This window comes from Micromys minutus, assembly GCF_963924665.1.
Source record: "Micromys minutus genome assembly, chromosome: 10".
NCBI classification, from domain to species: Eukaryota; Metazoa; Chordata; class Mammalia; order Rodentia; family Muridae; genus Micromys; species Micromys minutus.
Genome location: NC_137979.1, coordinates 12,903,454 through 12,924,333, shown reverse-complemented (window position 1 = coordinate 12,924,333; position 20,880 = coordinate 12,903,454). Strand labels below are relative to the sequence as shown.

At 49.2% G+C, this 20,880-nt stretch overlaps 1 protein-coding gene across 1 annotated transcript; it reads right to left on the bottom strand.

Moving 5' to 3' along the window:
- Positions 1-7,339: 7,339 nt before the first annotated feature.
- On the bottom strand, positions 7,340-20,665 carry DRG2 (developmentally regulated GTP binding protein 2). The gene is made up of 13 exons (XM_080924391.1): positions 20,526-20,665; positions 18,911-19,071; positions 16,131-16,220; positions 15,550-15,610; positions 14,794-14,884; positions 14,294-14,366; positions 14,086-14,176; positions 13,425-13,522; positions 13,072-13,148; positions 11,524-11,612; positions 10,884-10,942; positions 8,355-8,408; positions 7,340-8,029 (listed from the first exon to the last, which is right to left on the bottom strand). Exons 1-13 carry the CDS (start codon positions 20,587-20,589, stop codon positions 7,943-7,945), a joined length of 1,095 nt encoding a protein of 364 aa, XP_080780517.1. The 5' UTR covers positions 20,590-20,665; the 3' UTR covers positions 7,340-7,942.
- Between the last annotated feature and the right edge of the window lie 215 nt (positions 20,666-20,880).

Genomic DNA, 20,880 nt, shown 5'->3' with positions numbered 1-20,880 from the left:
GAGGAGAAGAGAGAGGAGGAGGAGGAAGAAGAGGAGGGGAGGAGGAGGAGAGGAGGAGGAGGGGGAGGAGGAAGGGGAATAATCAGTAGCTAGCTAGGATTATCAGGCTTGTGGGGGGGGGGGGGAGTAAGAATGGACCCACCAACCACCACCAGTTTTGAACCCTATTTCCCTGATAACTAATTTTTAGAAAGATACAATACCACAGTTGACCTTATTAGAAGTGAAAGTCCTACTTAGAGGAGACAATTCCCCTTAAGACTGAAAGTACCACATGAAAGAGAGGAGGGCACAGATAGCCAGCCTCTATGGAGGTGCATTATGGGAAAACTACTTCCTCCTGATAAGAATTGATAGTTCCCAGATGTATTGATTTATTTACTTTCTGTTTTATTTTTTTGAGACAGGGTCTCTCTATGTGGCTCTGACTATTCTGAAACTCTCCTTGTCAACCAGGCTGGCCTTGAACTCACTGATATTTTTCTGCCTCTGCCTCATAAATGCTGGGGCTAAAGGGGTGTGCCAGCATGCCTGGCCCAAAATTTTAATTCTTTCTAAAAGTTCTACAGTTAATTAAGTGGCTGGAGAGATGGTTCAAAAATTAAGAGTACCTGTTGCTCTGCAGAAGCACCCACAAGGCTGCTCACAACCATCCTTAACTGCAATTTCTGGGGATTCAACCCCTCATCTGACCACAGTGGGCACCAAGCACTCATGTGATACACATATATGAATGCAGGCAAAACACCCACACAGATAAAATAAAATACAAATTAAATTTCCTGTTGGGGTGGAGGGATGGCTCAGCAGTTAAGAGCACTGGCTGCTCTTCCAGAAATCCTGAGTTAAAATCCCAGAACCTACATGGCAGCTCACGGAATCTATAACTCTAGTCCCATAGGATTCAATACCTCTCTGGTGTGCAGATGTACATGCAAACAAAACACCCATATACATAAAATATATGTTTCTATACATAAAATGTATTTTTTAACTCTGTTGTTATATTGTTTGTGGTTGGAAGAGTAAGATCTGTGACCTGAAGGCAGCCTCGTTCCTAGAGCAACAGCCAGTGTGCATAAAGTCCTGAACTGTGACCTCACCACGGCATCAGGGATGGCACAAGCTTAGTCTTAGTGAGATGTGGCAGCCGAGTAGCAAAGAGAGAAACCAGCATTATTAAAGAAATCAAGCTGAAGAGGTAGCTCAACTCTTTAGAGTACCCAAGTTCTCTGCACAGAAGTTGGACAGCTCACAGCTACTTGTAACTCAGCTCTAAGGAACCTTATGTCCTCATGAACACCCTACGATGCATGCTTACACCCAGACATATAAAAATAAAATTTTAAGACAGAGTTTCCCTATGTAGGCCTGGCTAGCTCAAACTTGCTATGTAGACCATGCAGACCTCAAACTACAGAAATCCACCTGCCTCTGCCTCAAAAACTCAAGCTGGAAATACCTAATTTTCAAGGCTGAGCATGCCCAGAAAAAAAGCATGCATTATATAAAGGCCATGGGCCACGGGGCCCTTGAGTTTCCGACCTTCCTGGTCCTAGCGTGCTTCCTCTCTTGGGAGTACTTTCTTTCCTGCCTCTTCCTCCACAACTACCCTGTCCAGTTTATTCATTTTATATGTGTTTGTGATGCAGTGGGGTAGGGAAAGGGATGCTGAAGAGACGGTAGTTAAGGACTTACTGTTGCCCTAAAACTGGAACTTGGATCCTATCATACACATCAGGCATCTCACAAACACAGGAACTCCAGCTGTAAGGGATCCAATGCTCCCCTTCTGGCTTTCATGAACTCCCCCCAACTAAATAAAGTAAAAAAATTAAAGTTGTGAGATGTAGTAGTGAATGCCTTCAATCTCAGCATGTGAGGGGTAGAGGCAGGCAGATCTCTGTGAGTTTTAGGCTGGGATGGTCTACAAAGCAAGTTTCATGACAGCCAGGTCAAATAGATTCTGTCTCAAAAAGAAAATAAAAAAAGATTGTGTGCATGTGTGTGCACACGTGTCATAGCATGTGTGTGGAAGCTGATGGGTACCTGTGGAGCTGAGTCTCTCCTTACACCTTCATGTGGATTCCATGTCACTGGACTTGGGGTGGGAAGAACCTCTAATTGTTGAGCCATTTTGCTGGCCCTCTCTGTTCAATTTCTTATTCCAGGACATAAGGGCCTGGAGATACCAGCACCCACTGGACTCTGATATTCACCCATGGCAGTTGGTGAGCCACCAGCATGTGTCACTTGGCATGTGCATAATACCTGTGTGTGGCAGGAGCTACACCTGGATCCAATCTGTTTCTCTCTATTCCTCAGTATCTTTTTTAGTTTTTTTTTTTTTTTTTAAGATTTATTTCATAGGTACGAATGTCTTGCCTGTAGGTATGTCAGCATAACAGGTGCATGTCTGGGCAGCCAGAAGAAGGCATTAAATCCCCTGGAATTAAAGAGTTACAGACTGAAGTTACAGACTGGGATGGGGGGTGCTGGAGAGATGGCTCAGTGGTTAAGATCACTGATTGCTCTTCCAGAGGTCCTGAGTTCAAGTCCCAGAAACCACATAGTGGCTCACAACCATCTGTAATGGAATTTGATGCCCTCTTCTGGTGTGTGTGTGAAGACAGTGTACTCATATATAATAAATAAATCTTTTTTTTTTTTTTTAAAAAGAGTTACAGGTGGTGGTGATGGGAATCAAAACAAGGCCCTCTGTGAAAGCAACAAGTAGCCGGGTGGTTGTGGTGCACACCTTTAATCCCAGTACTCTGGAGGCAGAGGCAGGCGGATCTCTTGAGATTGAGGCAGACCTGGTCTACAGAGTGAGTTCCAGGACAGCCAGGTTTATACAAAAAAACCTGTCTTGGGGTGGGGTGGAGTGGGGGGAGCATCAAGTGTTCTAACTGCTCAGTCATCTTTCTAGCCCCTCCTCTGTCTTATCACATACCACTGTGGTCCCAAGCATTTGGAAAGGAAGTGGACATGAGCTTCCATCCCTAGCCAAGCTCTTTGCAATTGACAACCATTTGCAGAAGAAATACTGATTTTCCCCAGTGGGGGTCTAGCTGGAGATATAAACTACCTCTAAGAGTAGGTCCCATGCCTAAGAGTAAACAGGGAAAGAAAATGAACTCAATAGTATTTTTAAGATAGGTTTTGTCTCATTTTGGTTTCTGATTATGTGTCTGTGTTTCTTATGCTTTTCTTTTTTTAATCTTTTTTTTTTTTTTGATGACGTGGTTTTGCCTGTTTTCTTCCTCCCTTCCTTTCTTCTTCTGTTTAGTTTCGTTATGTTTTGTTTTTGAGACAGGGTTTCTCTGTGTAGCTGTCCTGGAACTCAGAGGAACCCCTACAGATAGACACCGGCCAAGGTTCCCTACTAAAAGCCCACTCAAGGAGTGAGGCCCTCAGGCCCTGTAGGGCAACTTGTGAAGTGATGGCCACAAATGTTAATTTTGATAAGCTGGTTATAATGTTGCACTTTTATGTTCAGCATCCGGAGGCAGAAGAATCTCAGTGAGTTCCTGGTCAGCCTGGTCTCCTTAGCAAGCTCCAGAACAGCCAGACTATACAGACTGCCTTTCTTAAAACCAAACAGGGCCCTTAAAATGTTACCTTGTTTCTAATATTGGGGCTCCACTCTCTGCCTAATTTATGACCTAGAATGAACTTGTGTAGTAATCGGTGTTAGTGGGGCTGCTAGTTAGCCAAAGGAGTTTACCTCTGCATTAACAATCGCTAAGGGCCCATCAACAAGGTATAACATTGGGAGTCCTCACCTAAACATTAGAAGACATTCTTACACCCATAGCTTCCTTTTCCAGACAGATCCTGTAGTGCATGGGTATCTCAGATGCTTATAAGCTGCAGTGGCTGTGGCAGTGATAATAGGTAGTTGGATTTTACTCAAATGTTTCCTTTTCTTTTTTAAAAAGATTTACTTATTTTATGTATGAATACATGGTTGCTGTCTTCAGACATACCAGAAGAGGACATCAGATCCCATTACAGATGGTTGGGAGCCACCCTGTGGAATTGAACTCAGGACCTCTGGAAGAGCAGTCAGTGAGTGCTCTTAACTGCTGAGCCATCTCTCTGTTCCCAAATGTTTCATTTTCGAAGATATTAATATTTTCTGATGTTTGCTGACAGCTTAAAGTAACCAGAGGCCAATTCCACACAGACTAAAAAAAAAAACCTCTTGTGTTATTTCCTAAAGTAGGACCTGTCTGAGTTTCCACAGCTTCCAGGAGATCTTAAGAACAAGCTACTTACACTGCTACCACCCTCATGGCCCTGTTCAGTCCCTTGTTCTAGGACCCAAGAACCTAGAAATGCCAGCAGGACCTCAGGATTCACCTATTACAGGGAAAGGCTGGCAGGAAGACCAGACATTTATGGTTATTCTTGGCTACACAGTAAACATGAGGTTATCTTGAGCTATGTGAGACCTTCTATCTTTACTAAAATCCAAGAACAGCCTAAACTGACTGCTCACGAAACAGACTACTGATCGCTCCTTTAAGAGTTAGCCCACAAGCCTGTCAATCACTAGTCAAGAGACTACCCTTCAGGAAAGGTCATCTTCCTGACAGACGTGTTAAAGAAGTAGGAAAATGATTATCTCTTAATGCATTTATACCCCCAAAGCCCTTTCTGTGATAGAATTATTTACAGAATTATTTTAAACCTTTATTTTATTCTTTTATTATATGTACATGTGGAGGTCAGAAGACAACTTCATCTGAAGTTGGTTCTTTCATTCCACCATGTAGAACCTGAGGCTAGAAAAACTATCAGGTTTGGCAACAGGCTTCTTACCCACCGAGGCAGCTTGCTGGTTCCAGGTCCTTACTTCTGAGCCTGCCTGCTTAAGAGTCAATTTAGGGCTAGTGAAGTGGCACACTGCTCTGACACAGGGCCCAGGCTCCCAACCTCCACATGACAGTTCATAGATGCCTGTAACTCCAACTCTAGGGGCAGTGTGACACCTTTGGCCTTTTTGGGGGACCTTCACTCATGTACAGATACACATAATTAAAAATAAACTTTTTTTTAAAAGCATAGCTTTTGGAGCTGGAGAGATGGCTCAGTGGAAAAAATGGTTGCTGCACAAGCATAAAGACTAAATTGGGAATCCTCAACACCACAGAAGCAGGGCACAGTGGCCCATGTCTGGAACCCGTGTTGTGTTGTGAGGCAGGGAGGGCAGGAACAGGTGGATTATCCCTGCAGCTTGCTAGCCAGCCATTCTAAACAAAACTATGAGGTCCAGGTTCAGTTAAAGGCCCTATCTCAAAAAATAAATGGAGTGTGAGACAACTACATAAACCTGCAACCCACATGAAGGGATGCAAAGATAGGCAAATTCACACACAGACACACAAGTGTAGCTTTTCCTTTCATCTGGGTACCAAACTCCTAAGCTGGATTGACCATCTATTCTCTGTCTGTCTGTCTGTGTCTCTCTGTTTTTTTTTAAGGCAGGGTCTCTCAGTACAGCCCAGGCTGTCCCAGAGCTCTCTCAGTAGACCAGGCTGGCTGTGAACCTAGAGATCCTACCTGCTTCTGCCTCCCAAGTACTGGGATTAAAGGCATGGGGTGCCACATTCAGTCATTCTCTACCTAAAGACCATCCACCCACTGCCTGGAGACTTCCACTGTAGAGCACGCCCGCTTTCCTTTCTACTCAAATCACCCTCCCAGAAGTTGCAGGGTCCCGATTGCTTATTCTGGTGCTTTTCTCTCAAACTCCAATCAAATTGTCCCCCAGCTTTCTCCGGAGTCTGTTATAAATTCTTTTTGTGAGGTTGCATACCTGCAGAAGGAAACACTAACTCCCGAGAACGGTGACAGAAGGGAGACAGGAGAGGAGACAGGACTGCAGCCAGCCAGAAAAGCATGGCTACACTCAGCTGTTTCCACACGCGAGGCACCAGGAACCACTGGGTGGGAGACACTGACTGAGGGGTGACTGCGCCTGGGAAACTGAGTCACTTCTGAAAGGGAAATGGACAAAAGGGAAGGTGGCTTGGGGCACTGAACCTGGGTGAAGGTGCACAGGAAGGAGCCTTGAGGAACACAGCAAAAGGAATCTTTGGAAGCAAGGAAAGGTCAGAGAAAAGCAGCCCTGCTCACTGACCTGGGCTTTGGGTCTCTAGGATTTTGAGAACTTGGGGGGCTTCTGCTGTAGGATGCTGAATGAGTTACAGAAAGGGATCGAGGTGGTGAATGGCTAGAGTCATATAGCCCAGGAAAGGACAGATGGGGACACCTGAAAAACATACCGCTAGTCCAGGAGTCAAGCCAGAACTCAGTCAGAAATGTCACCAACCCAGCTTCCATCCTCAGCCACACTGGAAGAGCAGAACAGGCCTGGGCTAGGTTGCTGCCCAGGGAGCTCATAGACTAAACAGCATTTCTCAGGACCGAGGTTTTCCCTGAAGTTGAGTAGGAAAAGCCCTTGCTGTGTTGGATTCCTTCCCTTGAATCCTTAGGGAAAGGAGCTGAAACAAACAGCCACATCTTTACCTGTCCTGGTGTAGCACGGTTGCCAAGGAGTCACACCAGCACTATGCCCATCTCACAGAAGACAGTGAAGCTCAGAAAGGTACCCAGCAAGGCAAAGCTAAGGTTCAGTTCTACTGCCGCCCTTTCTCTTCTCTGCAGTCGGGCTAGTGGTAGAACCCCAAGGACCCAGGGTCCCTTACCTGGGTCCTGTGGCTGGCTCCCAACCTGCATGCTGTTTATTGGGGGTCCTGTCTGCCTCCTCAGAGATGGAAAGAGGCACAGGCTGCCACATTGACCGCCTGGGGCCCAATGTATATTTAATGACATCTATTATTCCTGTTTTGTCTCTGGAAAGCACGAGCAGCTGACATGGGAGCAAGGAACAGCCTGGAGAGCAGCAGGCTGAACTGCTGTCTGGCTCCAGCCTCAGAGTTCTCGCCCTTCCCAGTGATTGTAGAGAGGTCGGTAATGCACCCCAGAGCCCCACTTCTCAGGCAGCCAAGAGCACTTGTGTACTGTCTGGGGAAGCACAGGACCTGGCCAGTACCAGTGGAGCCTCCAGCCTGGCTTTAGCGTCAGTTGCACTGCACTGAGAGGTTTTCTGCTATTCCAACAGCCTTTGGCAACTGAGCCTGGCCTCTGGGGGAGGACCTGCAGCCTTTGGGCAGTCCAGCCCTCCTGGGCTGGGTGGATTCTGCCTTCTCGTGGTTACCCTGTCCTAGGCCAGACTCTCACAGGCCCCGGCTATGCTTTCTATTCATTGCCGGGCTCACCGCTGCCCCATTCCCGCTGGACTAAGCGACAGAAACACACGTTCCCTTGGGCTGGGAAGGAACTACTTCCCCTTTTTAAAATATTTTATTTTAGAAAGGAGGGCAAGACATAGGGGCTTAGAAGGAAATGGAGCCAGACTCAGAGGTCCCACCCAGTCAGGTGGGGGCTGCTCTGGGAGGGGCTCCAAGGGGGAGGCACTTTAGGACACTTTGGCTGGGCCCTGGCTTCCACCAGGGACAGCCCTTCCTATGTTGGGAGGACCTGGGAGAGGCTTCATCCTGAGGCTGCTATGTGCTAGAGTTGCTGTCAGGAGCCTCAGCCTCAGGGACTCTACCTGTGCTGGGGTCGGCTTAGGTTTGGCTGGGGGGATGTGGGTAACTAGCTCCTTGAGTGCCCGGATGGGGCACAGGACATGGACGCAGACTGTAGGCTGCTGAGTAAGCCTACCACAGGTACAGGCTTTATAGGGAATGTCCTCAGAAAAGCCCTGGTCCCCAGCCTTGCCTAACCCAACACTGCTTACTGTAGGAGTTCATGAACCAGCCAACTCAAGAGTTCCTTCCTGGGGTATATGTTTGTACTTTTCCCATTTGTGTATGTGTCTCAGGGGGTCCAAGCCCCCCAGGAGCCAAGCTGCAGGAAGGTGGTGTGACTACTTCTTCACAATTTGGATGACATCCTCGTGCTCCATAGTGTGAGTCAGGCCCACCCGCTGAGGGCTGTACTTGGTGCTGGTACCCTGAAGGAAAAGGGTAGAGGGAACATGTCAGACTCTGGATGGCCAAGGCTGCAGGCAGATAGCGGGATGCAGGGGGAGGGGGTGAATGCCAGCGAAAGTAGCGGCTCCTACAGCACAAACTCTGTGGGCCTGCCTACACGGGGAAGATTTCACTTCATCTTGGAGATGGAGAGACCTACTTCCAACTTTGGTTATTTAAGAGGTAGGACAGATAGATACAAGGATCCCCATGCAGAAGGGCAGGCATACTGCCAGGAATGCTGTGCTGAGCCTAACCCTGAGGCTGTTGGGTCTAGCCTCCCACCCGGCTTCCGCCCAGACTTACCCACACCAAGGCATACTTGAACTGGCTGGCCAGTGACCGATGGATGCGGTGGCACTACGGGACAGGAAAGTCAGGGAGATGAGGCTCTGTAAATGGGACTTGTGCTGAGTTACAATCCCACATGAGGTACTTTGGCGGCCCAGGCCATGAGTAAGGCAGCCATAGGTACCATAAGCATGAGCCCTTGCTTCACGCTACAACCCACACCCAGTTCTAAGCAGGTTTGAAATCGCACCCAGGAACATTTCTGCAGGTATTAGCCCTCTACCTGTCTCTTCTGGACAACTGCACATTCCCCTTAGAAAAGGTCAGGACCCAGCCTATAGCCCTCAGTCTTCCTGACTGGGACGATGGCCACATGATGACCCTGAGAGGCAGCTGGCAAGTACCCCAGAATATGGACCAGTGGTTGCCACAGTGAGGATAGCACAGCGGAAGTGGTACTGTCACTCCTCCTCTGTGCCCAGGCCTGGAAGAGCACGTCCTCAGTAGATATGGCAAGTCAGCTTCACTGGGTGGGTGACAGCGAGTAGCAAACATAACAATCAATTCCTGACACCCCTATCCCAAGGCCACAGAGCCTTTTAGGGTAGCACAGTGGAAGTGGTCAAGAACAACTTACAAATGAGTTTTTAAGCTAGTTTAGTCTGCTCATCATGAAAAAAAAAAAAAAAAAAAAAAAAAAAAAAAAAAAAAAGCCACCAGTAGCCCAAAAACATAGTAGGGCACCCCTAATATCCACTCAAAACCTTGACAGGGAACGCTCCTCCCCTGCAGTTTGCCACAAGCCCTACTATGCAGTGTCTGACAGAAGGGCCCATTTACCACAGGTTTACCAGAAGCCTTGTTTTTATGTCAGGGGTACTTCCCTGTAATCCTTTAAGGAAAATGCAAGTGTATCAGGGATGGAAGGGCGCTCCTCAGAGTCTTCTGCTCAGGGTGCCTAGCTTATCACAGACAAGCCACCAATGCTCACCCACAGGGCCAAGGCAGCTGTATCACAAAGGCCCTGGGGGGGTCTGTCAACCCCTGAAGAGGGACTGAGACAGAGGAGGAAGAGTTGGGTGTGCTTGCAAGTTTGGCTGGCTTGTCTGGTCTCAGCCAGAATCTTTGGCTGCAATGCATGCCTCAGGGCAGGGACAGGCCATTTCCTCACAGGGAAGGCTTCTGTAGGACAAAGTCCAGGCTGAGCAGAGGCCAAAGGTCCTCTCGCACCCCTCTGGCCTCTTCTTTGTAGGCCTGAAGCCCGTGTCCATTCCCTGACCTTTGCTTCTGCCCCTGAGCCCTTTCCTGACTCACAACAGGTCATGCCCTTCTCCTGGTGTCCTGCTCTTTCTACCATATATAGCCAGTACCAATTTACTGTAGACAAGCAGCTTGGTCCAAGGTGGAACATGCTCTCCCAGAAGAGCCACATCCATGTCTACAGCTCACCATGCTCCCAGCAGGGGGCACTACAGCCATGGTTCCTGAAGAGGCTAGGGTACTTTCAACCCTCCTTAGCCCATGGCTATGAAACCTGGCTTAGCTGTGTGTCCAAGTACCACCAGGCTGGGACTCTGTTAGCTCAAGCTAGACTTGCCAAATGAAAGGCTGTATGAGAGTGGAATACCAGCCTGCCTGCCACTGTCTGTCTGAGGGCCTGCAGGAATGGCGGTTCCAGAAAACCGATCATGAGAAATAACAGGGATGAAGGAAAATAAAACCTATGAGAAGAACTCAGGACCGTGGCTGGGTGACACTGCTCAGGGGGGTGTCAGGCAGCAATTCTAACAGGAAAAGGGACTCTTACACCCTAAACCACAAACTCCTGAGTGTGATTTTCCTGCAAGTCTGTACTCAGTCTTAGTTTGGACTCCAGGGCACCTCAGTCCATGCCCTCCAAACTTTTTCCTGAACTCCATGTGAGCAGACCACAGACCCACATGCAACAGCTAAGTTCTGCGAACAGGAGCCTGAAATCTACTAAGTTCTGGTAAGACCAGGGCTACCACATTTGGAGCCGATGTTCAGTGAGTGCACACTCACACTGGGGCAGGAAGCAGCTGTGGACATTCTGGACTTAGGCAGTTGGGGAATGTGGAATAGTCGGGCCCCAGGAGCCCTAGGGGACTGAACTGTGACCACAGGAGCTAGAATTGGCAACAGCTCTGCCACCAGCGGGGAGGAAGGAAACTGGTCTTTTCCAGGCTTAGCTCCGTACACACTGGAGAAACTGGAATAAAGCAGCAAGGGTGAAAGGGTGGCATTCTCCTTCACTGACAACCCACGACATACAGAGCACAGAGACAAAGACTACTGCACACTGGCATCTTTTCAGTGCCAGGTGGCCAGCTGAACCTTATTCAATGTGATCTTAGCTATCCTTCAGTTGTTACCCAACCCTCCCACATCTCATAGGGAGAACCTATCTCAGCGTCCACTAACCAGGTAAGCCAAGGCAAGCCTGCTTACCTCACCTCTCCCTAGCCTGGTTGGAACAAATAGCTCAGACCTCATTCTGGCCATTCAGGTAGGTCTTCAACTTACCACGTGTTCAACAGAGGCCCCTTTCCGGAGAATGATGGCATCTGTGAAGTCCGGTCTCTCTGTGGGGAGATGAAGGCATGTATCCAGTCTCTGTCCTGCATTGGCTTCCTTTATAATGGGGCCCTGGTTTCAGAGACCAGCTCTACCTCCCAGGCCCCCAGATGGGCATATCTTCAGCATCGATCTTGTGCTATGCCACCCTGTCACCCATTACGGAACCCAGAGAGGAATGTGTGGGCCGAATGGGCAGTGGCAAATGGATGCTGCAGCCTAGGTGGGAAGCCATAGCCCTTCCTAGCTTACAAGGGCAGGGTTACCACAAACTGCCCCACATTCAGGTAAGCAGTGTGTACCAGGGATGGAATGAGTAAGGAACCTAACAAGGGCCCTGGTACTGTGGAGGGAGAGCAAGAGGGCACTGCTGCTGTGGCCGGGGGGACCTAGCACAGCCTCCAGACCAGCTGCCCCACAGCCAGCATTCCTGCCACATGACCTTAGGCCGAGGTCTTCTGCCTGGAAAGAAGAACAGGGCCTGTTCTAACAGACAAACTGGCATGGAGACCTCTGCATGGCACAAACAGGCTGGCAGCCCTGGGAAGGTTAGGGGAGGCTCATTTTTGAGCTGTCATCCTCAACTCACGTCCTCTCTTCTTGGTGTAAATGCAGGTGAGGGCCAGGTACTCCCAAAGCATCTCCAGCAGGTAGTCCAGGTTCAGCTTCATACCGCAGCTGCAGGGAAGGTAGTGCCAGGCAGGCATGGCCCTGCGGCTCAGAGGTTATAGACTCTCCTGCTGGAGAGTGGTACCAAGGCCACTGTGGCCCTGCCATGTCACTATTAACAAGCAGGTTATGGTGCCAGTTGTGCCTCTGGTTACCCGGCATCATAACCCACAGAGCTCAGCACCCTCCTATGGACCAGTTTGGCTGCATGTTACAGGGAATTCATGGTATCTGTTTCAGGGATATCTGTTGCTGTGTTGGGACCATGGACATGCTTACACTTTCCCAAAGAGGACAGATGGATTGCTAAAGGACCAGGGTCACCCACAGGTATCTCAGAATACAGAGGGAACATGTACTGGCTGGTTTTGTGTGTCAACTTGACACGAGCTAGAATCATCAGAGAGGAAGGAGCCTCAGTTGAGGAAATGCCTCCATGAGATCTAGCTGTGGGGCATTTTCTCAATTAGTAATTAATGGTGAAAGGCTCAGCCCACTGTGGGTGGTGCCATCTTAGGCTAGTGTTGCTGAGTTCTATAAGAAAGCGAGCTGAACAAGCCAGGGGAAGCAAGCAAGTAAGCAGCACCCCTCCATGGCCTCTGCACCAGCTTCTGCCTCCAGGTTCCAGCCTGACTTCCTCCAATGGTAGATTATCATCTGGAAGTGTAAACCAAAATAAACCCTCTCCTCTCCAACTTGCTTTCTGATCATACTGTTTCATTGTAGTAATAAAAACCCTAAGTATGACAGAGGAACCTAGGCTTTGGGACAGCCAGACTCAGGTGGTTTTGGATGCTGTGGTAAGTACAATTAGGGAAAGGTGACCATCACCCAATACCAGTATGTCTTAGGCAACACAAAGTATCTGGGAACAGCAGGACAGATGTTGCCCTTTGCCGCAGCTTCAATGTCTAGGAGACAACCCTCAGCATCACATGCTCTCACAAGCCAGGACCTTAAGGAAGCCATCAGGACACTTGGTTTGATGCAGGGAAACAGAGAAGCAGAGGACTGAGTACAATCCCCCTGAAGAGGAGCTCTGCAGGGTGCAGGATGCTGTGAGGAAGTGAGCCACTGACTAGGAGCCAGACTCACTCAATAAAGAAGGGCAGGAAGTGGGGCTAAGGTGGGCTTCACTCACTCAGCAGCCATGAGAGCCCTTCCTGCAGTTCCTGGGCTTTGAACTCTCCCTTGGGAGGAGATGCTAGGCTATAAGACTCGTAGGAGCTGGGTGTCCAGCTCTCTTCCAAACTGAGGTGGCCTGTCAGGAGCCCATCCCCTGGGACTAGAACTCTGGTATCTTTAATCCCAGTTCTGGGGGAGGGGAGGCAGGTGGATATCTGTGAGTTCAAGGCCAGTGTCCTCTACACAGTGAGTTCCAGGACAGCCAGAACTATGCAGAGACCTTGTCTCAAAACAAGCAAACACTCTAAAAGGACTGCTAGGTGGCAAGAAGCCACCTTCTTACCTGATAACTACACTGTTGGGCTTTCGAGCCAAACGGTCTACTTCTTCCATGGAGATCTGGTCGATTTTGTTGTACACCTGAGAATGGATAGTGGGGGAGCAGTTACGCCAGGGACAGCCTCAGACGGTAATACCTGCCTATGGGCCTCTCCCCTTGACTCCAGCTGAAGGAAACCTCCCTAACGAGAAGGGCTAGGTGGCCTTGAACTTAGGTTTCAAACTCTCCATTCCTCTAAGACTCCAGCAGCCACTGAGGCAGGGGCAGACTGCTGAAGTTGGTGGGAGCCATCTGGGTCACCGCAAGAGATACACTCAGAGGAAAAGCCATGTGGCCTGGGCCACCGCACCACTTACATAGAGGCAGGGCATATACACCCGGTTGCCCACAATCACATCGATGAAGTCATCTGGAGAGCAGTCTTCTCGGAAGAGTACCTCGGCGTTGAAGATCTCTGAGTAGCTGAGATTAAGGGCAACCTGGGTACTGGTATGGTGTCTGCGTGTGTCTTTTAGCTGTGGGTGGTGGTGGGGGCAGGCAGTAAAATGCACTGGCCATAGTCTGTTTGTGAAGTTCTACAAGCTCTGAAGGCTTGAGGAACTCTCTCACCTCTATTCCCTAAACCACAAAATATGAAAAACAAACCAACAGGCGACTCCAGTTTTCGCTGCCAGGAGTATAGCACCTGGAACCCTAGGCTACTCCAGCAGCACCAGGTGAAAGCTAGAAGTCCCACCCTGCCCCTGCCTGGCCTCACTCATTGCTATCTCTTGCCTCTGGAGCCCTGGCCCAATCATTCTCTAGCACCCACTAACAGATGCAAACACAGCATCTGTTCTTCTCCAAGCCAGAGACCCCAGGTCTCAGGACAGTTGCCCAGGACATTCTGCCTTTCTTCCAGATGTCACCTGGACACCTGAACATCCAATGAGGAGCCAGGAAGCCAACTGCCAAGTGTGTGGCCGGGGCTGGGTCCTGCCAGCTGCCCCCAGGTTAGGAAGCCCTTCTTGAGGATACTGTATTCATGTAGGATGAGCTGCACCAGCTTCTCCGAGCACTGTGTCAGTGTAACCGTTGAGTTGAAGGAGATGCCACCACCTTTCTTGGGCTGGAACAACAGAGAGGCAGAGAAAGCTGCTGGTGAAGGGGCGGCAACATCAGCTGTCCGTCCCTTGTGGAGTACCAAGCAGTTCCCAGGCTGCCCCTGGGTAGAGTGTGTGCACACCTTGAAATAGATGTTGGGCTTGTGCTTGTTCAGGCGAATGCCCACAGACTCCAGCTCCTTCTCCAGCAGGGACCTAGGCAAAGGCTGAGTGAGCTTCACAAGCTGTTTCTAAGCAAGCTGCAGAGCATCCTCATGGCCTATGCAGCCCTGACTGCGCGGACAGAAGCCAGTTCCCTCTTCTAGCCCCTTCCCTAGCAACCCAACAGCCCAAAATTGTGGTAGATCTTCTAAAGCAGAGGCTAGACAGTGCCCTCATGGGTGCCTAGAGGAGGGTGAGGTGTTCCCAGAGGCTTGCTGCTAGAGCCAGGCTGACAGCAGGGATGGGCAATAACCAAGGCTAGGCTGTGTCCCTTGTACCTGAGACTAAGAGTCCCAATCCTAGCTGGACACCAAATATCGGGGAGTACATCCAGGCTGGGTGTGCTTAGGTTAGTGGCAGATCCCCTGAGCTAGAGACACATAGGACCAGCCCCGAGGATTCCCTTGCCCTGCTCACAGACCTCTGTACATCTCCCTTGGTGGCATCCAGCATCATGACGACAACATCAGCTGTGCGTGCTACAGCAATCACCTGCCGGCCACGGCCTCGTCCTGCACAGGTAGAGGGAAGGCTACACCTCAATAAGGCACAGGCAAGAGGTAGGACACTGTGATTAATACATCCTGGAACACCTTAGACTCCAGTCCCTTCCAGATCTTCACTATTCCAGATGTATTCTGCTCTGTACTATGATTTTTCTTGGCATTTGGGAGGGGGGAAATCCATGAGATGTTTATTCAAGGCATCTGGTTTTGTTTGTGTTCGAAACAAGGTTCACTTATATAGCCTAGGCTGGTGTTGAACTCAAAATCTTCCTGCCCCTGCCTCCTGAGCTGGGAATATAGGTGCATACCACCTTAGCCCAGCTAAGATGGATTCTAGAAGTCACCACCTTCAGTGGAATGAAAGGGTAACAATGATCTTCTTGCCCTTCACACAGTAAGTTCAGCCAAGCCTCATAAACACTTGTTCATCTACTCCTTAACATTGCCACGAATTTGGTATGACTATGCCCATTGTGAAGATCAGCATTCAACCACCGGACCAAGATCACAAAGTGAATATGACCCCAGTGTCTGAACTGTCGCCCGTCTTGTCTGGAAAGCAAGGGTACCAGAACTAGGGGTCCACAGGTGGTCTCCATGACAACCCCATCCATTTTCAACACTCAGCAACAGAACTCCAATCTGCCTCCCACACCCTGCCCTGCTCCCACCTTGTGCTGCTCCTTCAATGATTCCAGGAAGGTCCAAGAGCTGGATGTTGGCACCTTTGTACTAGGAAGCAGAAGAGAAGGGTGAGGCAAGGCTTGAGCTACTGTGGCCAGGAACCTGGGCTCACAGCTGATACCAACTATGGCCAAGTCAGGGCCCCATCACCTCAACCTGGCATAGTCTATACCATCTAAGAACTAGAAATGTCCAGGAAGGCCCACAGAACACATTGCTGTGCAATCAATAAATCAGCTCATAGGAAACACGAGGCTCCAATGCCTGCTACCCATGTAGGCATGGCTGAAATCTGAGGCTTTACAGAGGGGTAAAGAAGCAATCAGCCAGCAATGAGGGGCTGGAGTTGGATGTGCAGGGAGCAAAGAACAGAGGGTCACCAGGCAGAGCTGCCATATGTGGGCCTGATCTACTAGGACAAGTTACAGTTCAAGGCCAGCCAGGTCCTTCTCAGGTCTCCAGAAGGGCCAGTACTGTAGGGTATCCCCAGATACAGGCGGCTACCTCAGATGCTAATACAGTGAGCACTTCACAAATGCAAACCTTTTATATAGGGCCCAGCACTTACTTCAATGACCCCGGGGATGCACGTCAGGGTGGTAAACTCATAGGATGCAGCTTCGCTGGCTGTAGAGGTCATCAGACTCAAGAAAGTGGACTAGGAGAGAAAAATAAAGGACCACTGCCCTAAGGAGTCTTAACTCAGTCTCCCGGGCAAGGGACTGCCTGGGTAGACAGAGCAAGAGCCTTTCTTGACCTTAGATTGGGGACTCGGCCGAGTGTGCAGAATAAGTGTTCAGAGAAAGCATGGTCTCTAGCCTACAAACATGGACTTGCACCAGAGCCCATGTTCTCTGGAGGCCTCAGAACTGTCTCAGGTGAGGAACGTGGCTCCTAAGCTCTCCCTGTCTGTCCCAGCAGCCTTTCTCTGGCCCTGCTGTCCTAGTGAGCAGAGAATTCTGAGCTTGCTGATGCTCCGGCGGTGTAAAGGGAGTTGTACGTAATGTAAAGGTTCTGAGAGTAATGGCTGCCATCACACCCAGCAATAGTGCTGGAGACTAACTTCTGGGTACATTCCTGATCCTAGATTAGATGGGCCACCGATATGACAGGACTCACTGGGGACACACTTTCTTCTGTAGACATATTAATTACAGAGGGGGGAACAAAACAAATGAAATGTTCCCAGCTTATAGCAAGCACCCAAGGAACAGTTGCTGCTGCTTACTCCCCTCGCTGGTGTACTGCTTTGGGATGGACTCAGGAGTTAGCTGCCCTAGCCCTGGGGCAGACCCAGACAGTGTGTTTGCAGGCCTATATCTGAGCAGTCTCCCGAGTCCGTCTTTGTTCTGCTCTATTATCTGTACACCAGTGGACCTGCTAAAAAGGAAGTCAGCGCCTCAGTCTAGGTTTCCACAACCATTTTCCCAAAAAGGAAACCAGGCCTCCTTGGAGAAATGGCAGAACCCAGACTAGGGCAGGAAGTAGATCAGATCAGACAGGCCTCTGGAGGGAAGTTTGGCTGGAGGGACACATGGTAGGAGCATGCTGAAACAGACAGTTCCAAAGCTAGGACTCCATGCAACACCTAAGCAGCACTTTGTCAAAATGTCAAGGTCATCAAATCAGGATGAGACAATGGTTCAGTGGCACATGGCTGCTATCTCCAGTACTGAGGGGGTGGGGAGCTGGAACTGGGGAGCTGAGTCAGTAAAGTATTCGCTTCTCTGCACTGGGAAGGGAGAGACGGGAAATCCCTAGGGTTGGGTCAGGAAGCCTGGCCTACTTGACAAGGTCCAGGCCAGTAAGAGGTCTTTCTTAAAAACCAAGGTGGAGGGGCTGGAGAGATGGCTCAGCAGTTAAGGGCACTGGCTGCTCTTCCAGAGGTCCTGAGTTCAAATCCCAGCAACCACATGGTTGCTCACAACCATCTATGTGATCAGATGCCCTCTTCTGGCATATAGGTGTACATGCAGACACAGTACTCAGACATACAAATAAATAAATAAATAAATCTTAAAAACCAAAAACCGAGGTGGAAAGCCTGAGAGGTTACATCAGACACTGTTCTAACCTCCAAATCTATATACATACATGTACACAAATACCCTCATACACACGAATATAAGAAAGATAGAACTAAAAATCAGGGCCAGATAAGGTGGGGCATGCCTTTAATCCTAGCACTCAGGAGATAAGAGACATGCAGATCTCCTCTGTGAGTTTGAATTTGAGGCCAGCCTGGTTTACAGAGCCAGCTCCAGCCCCTGCAGAGCTACATAGCAAGACACAGGTCTTGAAACAAAACAAAAAGTAAAAATCAAAGTATGCTGGGGCTGCCTAGAATTAGGGGGACAGGACAGGTGAATGTGATGGGGGAATCCAGGTTGGCAGGGAGCTATGAATCTAAGTGTGGACAGAAAGACAATGCATGGGTTGTAACAAAGGTGCTAGTCTCTAGTAACAATGTTACCAATGAAGAAGCTGGTTATAAGGACTCTAGCAACTCTTTGTAACAAAAAATCCAAGATCATTCTAGTATTAAAAACCTATTGTCTGTCAAGCTGGCTTAGCAGATAAAAAGTATTTGCCACCAAGCTTGACAACTTGAGTTCTATCCTAAGGACCCATATGGTCGAAGGGAAGAATTGACTCTTTTAAGTTCTCCTCTGAACTCCAGTGTGGCACATTTTTGAAATGTATTAAACCTTATTTGTCCTGGCAAAAATGCTTATTTAATTTTACCCATAAAATGTTAAGTCAAGTTAGGACATGAACCACTTTCCAGAACCAACTTTCTAGAAAACTCCAAAATGACATCCCTTCACTTCAAGCTAGTCTGCTAGCTCTGAGGCCCAATTTCCCTTGACTTATCACCTCTATTCTGATGCTCACTCACGCAGGCAGATAGCCCAGCTCTCCCTACATCTAAAGGCAGGCTTCCCCTGAAGGGCCTCTCGCTGTAAGCTCCCTCATGTCATAAGGGCATCTGATGAACCAACCATTCACTAGAGAAGTCTTTACCTACCCAGACATGCCTTAAAAACCCTTAGACTTCTTTGGAGGTTAAAAACCAATTGAGATGACACTTGAATTTGTTCGAATTGTCTTTTCTGAGAAGAAATATGTATAAGCTGGATTGGGCACAATGCCTGGCACAAGGTACACGCTGAAAAAATGTGTGCCACTGGCTGAGTTGGAAGGTCAACTATTCCTGCTAAGGAACAGAAAGAGTAACCTCTACATTAGGGTGATAGGGAGGTAAGGCTTTGAGGGGAAGTGGGGATGGGCATGCAGGTAGGTGACCCTCTATTGTACTCCCCAAGGTCCACACGGACCATCACTGACCTTACCCACAGAGGGAAAGCCAATCAGTGCCACTCGGGCATCACCTGACTTCATGACATCAAAGCCCTCTCCTTTAGATGATGCTGATTTGGATGGTTCCAGGAGCTGGGCCCGGTACTTGGCCAGTTTTGCTTTCAGCAGGCCCAGGTGGTACTCAGTGGCTGGAGGAGGTAAAACGAGGTAGAGATAAGTGTCAGGGTCTCTACCTGGTGGGGCCAAGTGCTAACTGCAAGCATCAAGACCAGACAACAATCACCTCAAGGAAACCTCAAAAGGGACCTTGGTATCCCACTGGTACCTCAGCATCATATGGGCAGGCAGCACTAATGGTACCCGGGGCAAACGGGAGATTACAAGGCTGCTCTCTGCTCACTCTGAGGCTTCAGTTTTTACTGGCAGCTGCTCTAAAGATTGCAAGCAAATTCTGAACAGCCAAGAAGTCCCTGAACTCATGACTTGTCACATCCCAAAGATGTCCAGAGAAAACCTGGGTCAGGCTTGAAGGCTTCAGGTCTGTCCTGCTTCTCTATGGACACAGGGTATTTTCTGTGGTGCTAGAATTCCACGGATGCATCACTGAGTGCAGGGAGGGAACACTGTGGCACACGCAAATTCACCATGCTCAGATATACCCCTGAGGGAATCCAGGGGTCTACACAGCTTCCCTTCATGTGTCCCATTACTGGAACCCCAGACAGAGGTATGGGTACCTCATGCTCTGTTCTGACTTTACATATCCTGACAGCACCCCGAATTCATGGAGGGAAAACAATGTTTTCAATATACATGCTTTCCTTTTCTTCCTCCTTTATAGCATTGACCTCAGGACCTCAGAATCTGCCGTTGCCTGAATTTAAATCAGATCAATCCCACCTTGGAAAAGTCACTTAGCCTTGTGCATCCGTTTATTTTCTGCAAATTAGGAAGGACAGCAGCACTTTGTCGCCACGTTTCTTTAAGACAGAGAAAAGCACCAAGAACACTGCTTGGCAATCCCCTTTTCCACTGATCCCCATCCCTTACAATTTGATGTTCAAATCTGATGCTTCCTCAGTGTTGTATATTTGGATGGTTTACTTTAAATATTAGGTGCTCACTCTGGCAAAGGTTTTGCACATGTGAACTACAACAGAGCCGGTATTATCCCTATGTACAGATGAGGATATTGTGTCGCCAGAAGATGACATAACTTTACAAGGTTACATAGTAAGAATGTAGTGCACTAATTCTCCAGTCCCTACTTCTTCGGCACTACCTCGCTGGCGCAAGCCTGTCTGCCGGGACAAGCTGTTTTATGCGACGTCTTCTCTTGCCCTTCTCAGCATGAAGGCCCAGCAGCCAGGAGCCTAGGGATAAATCTCCGGCATTGCCTTTCTGGGTCACAGGCTTATAGTGCGCGCTGAGGTTTCTCTCTACTCGATCACTGAGTCCCGCAATGATCAGATATCTCAAGAACCCTGAAACCACATCGCCGAATGTGCCCGCTCCCGCCTCCCGCACGCCTCGGCACTTCCCCGGTGTTTCAACGGCCTCGGAGGCGGCTCCAGTTCCCTCATTTTACAGACAAGAAAAACAAGGAGAGTAGAAAGGGAGACCCCTCCAATCCTGCCCTCACCCTTGTTCTTCTGCGTCCGAGCGATCTCTTTCTCGATCTCCGAGATTTTCTCCAAGATCCCCATAATTGCAGTTTCGGGGGAGATTCACACTGCCTATAGCTTACAGCGCTGGGAACTCAGCTCTGATGCCGGAGGCAAAGCAGCCAGAAACAGGAAGCGCAGCCAGAAACAGGAAGAGCACCAAGAATGGAGTCCTCCTGAGCGCCCCGTGCTACGAGATTCGGAGTCCGGGCACACTACTTGGAGAGCAGATACCGTCCGTTCCTACCTCCCGCATTTGCGACGTACCAGGAAGCAGCCCAGTATTGACTTTGTCCTATTTGGGTAGACCCACAACAACAAGTTTGCAAGACA

Coding starts and splice junctions, on each gene's coding strand:
- DRG2 (XM_080924391.1), bottom strand. CDS start 20,589: ATGGGGATCTTGGAGAAAATCTCGGAGATCGAGAAAGAGATCGCTCGG. Junction 14,367..14,793: donor ACCAAGGGAGATGTACAGAG/GTCTGTGAGCAG, acceptor GCCTTTGCCTAG/GTCCCTGCTGGAGAAGGAGC. Junction 8,409..10,883: donor GGGCCTCTGTTGAACACGTG/GTAAGTTGAAGA, acceptor CCTGTCCCGTAG/TGCCACCGCATCCATCGGTC.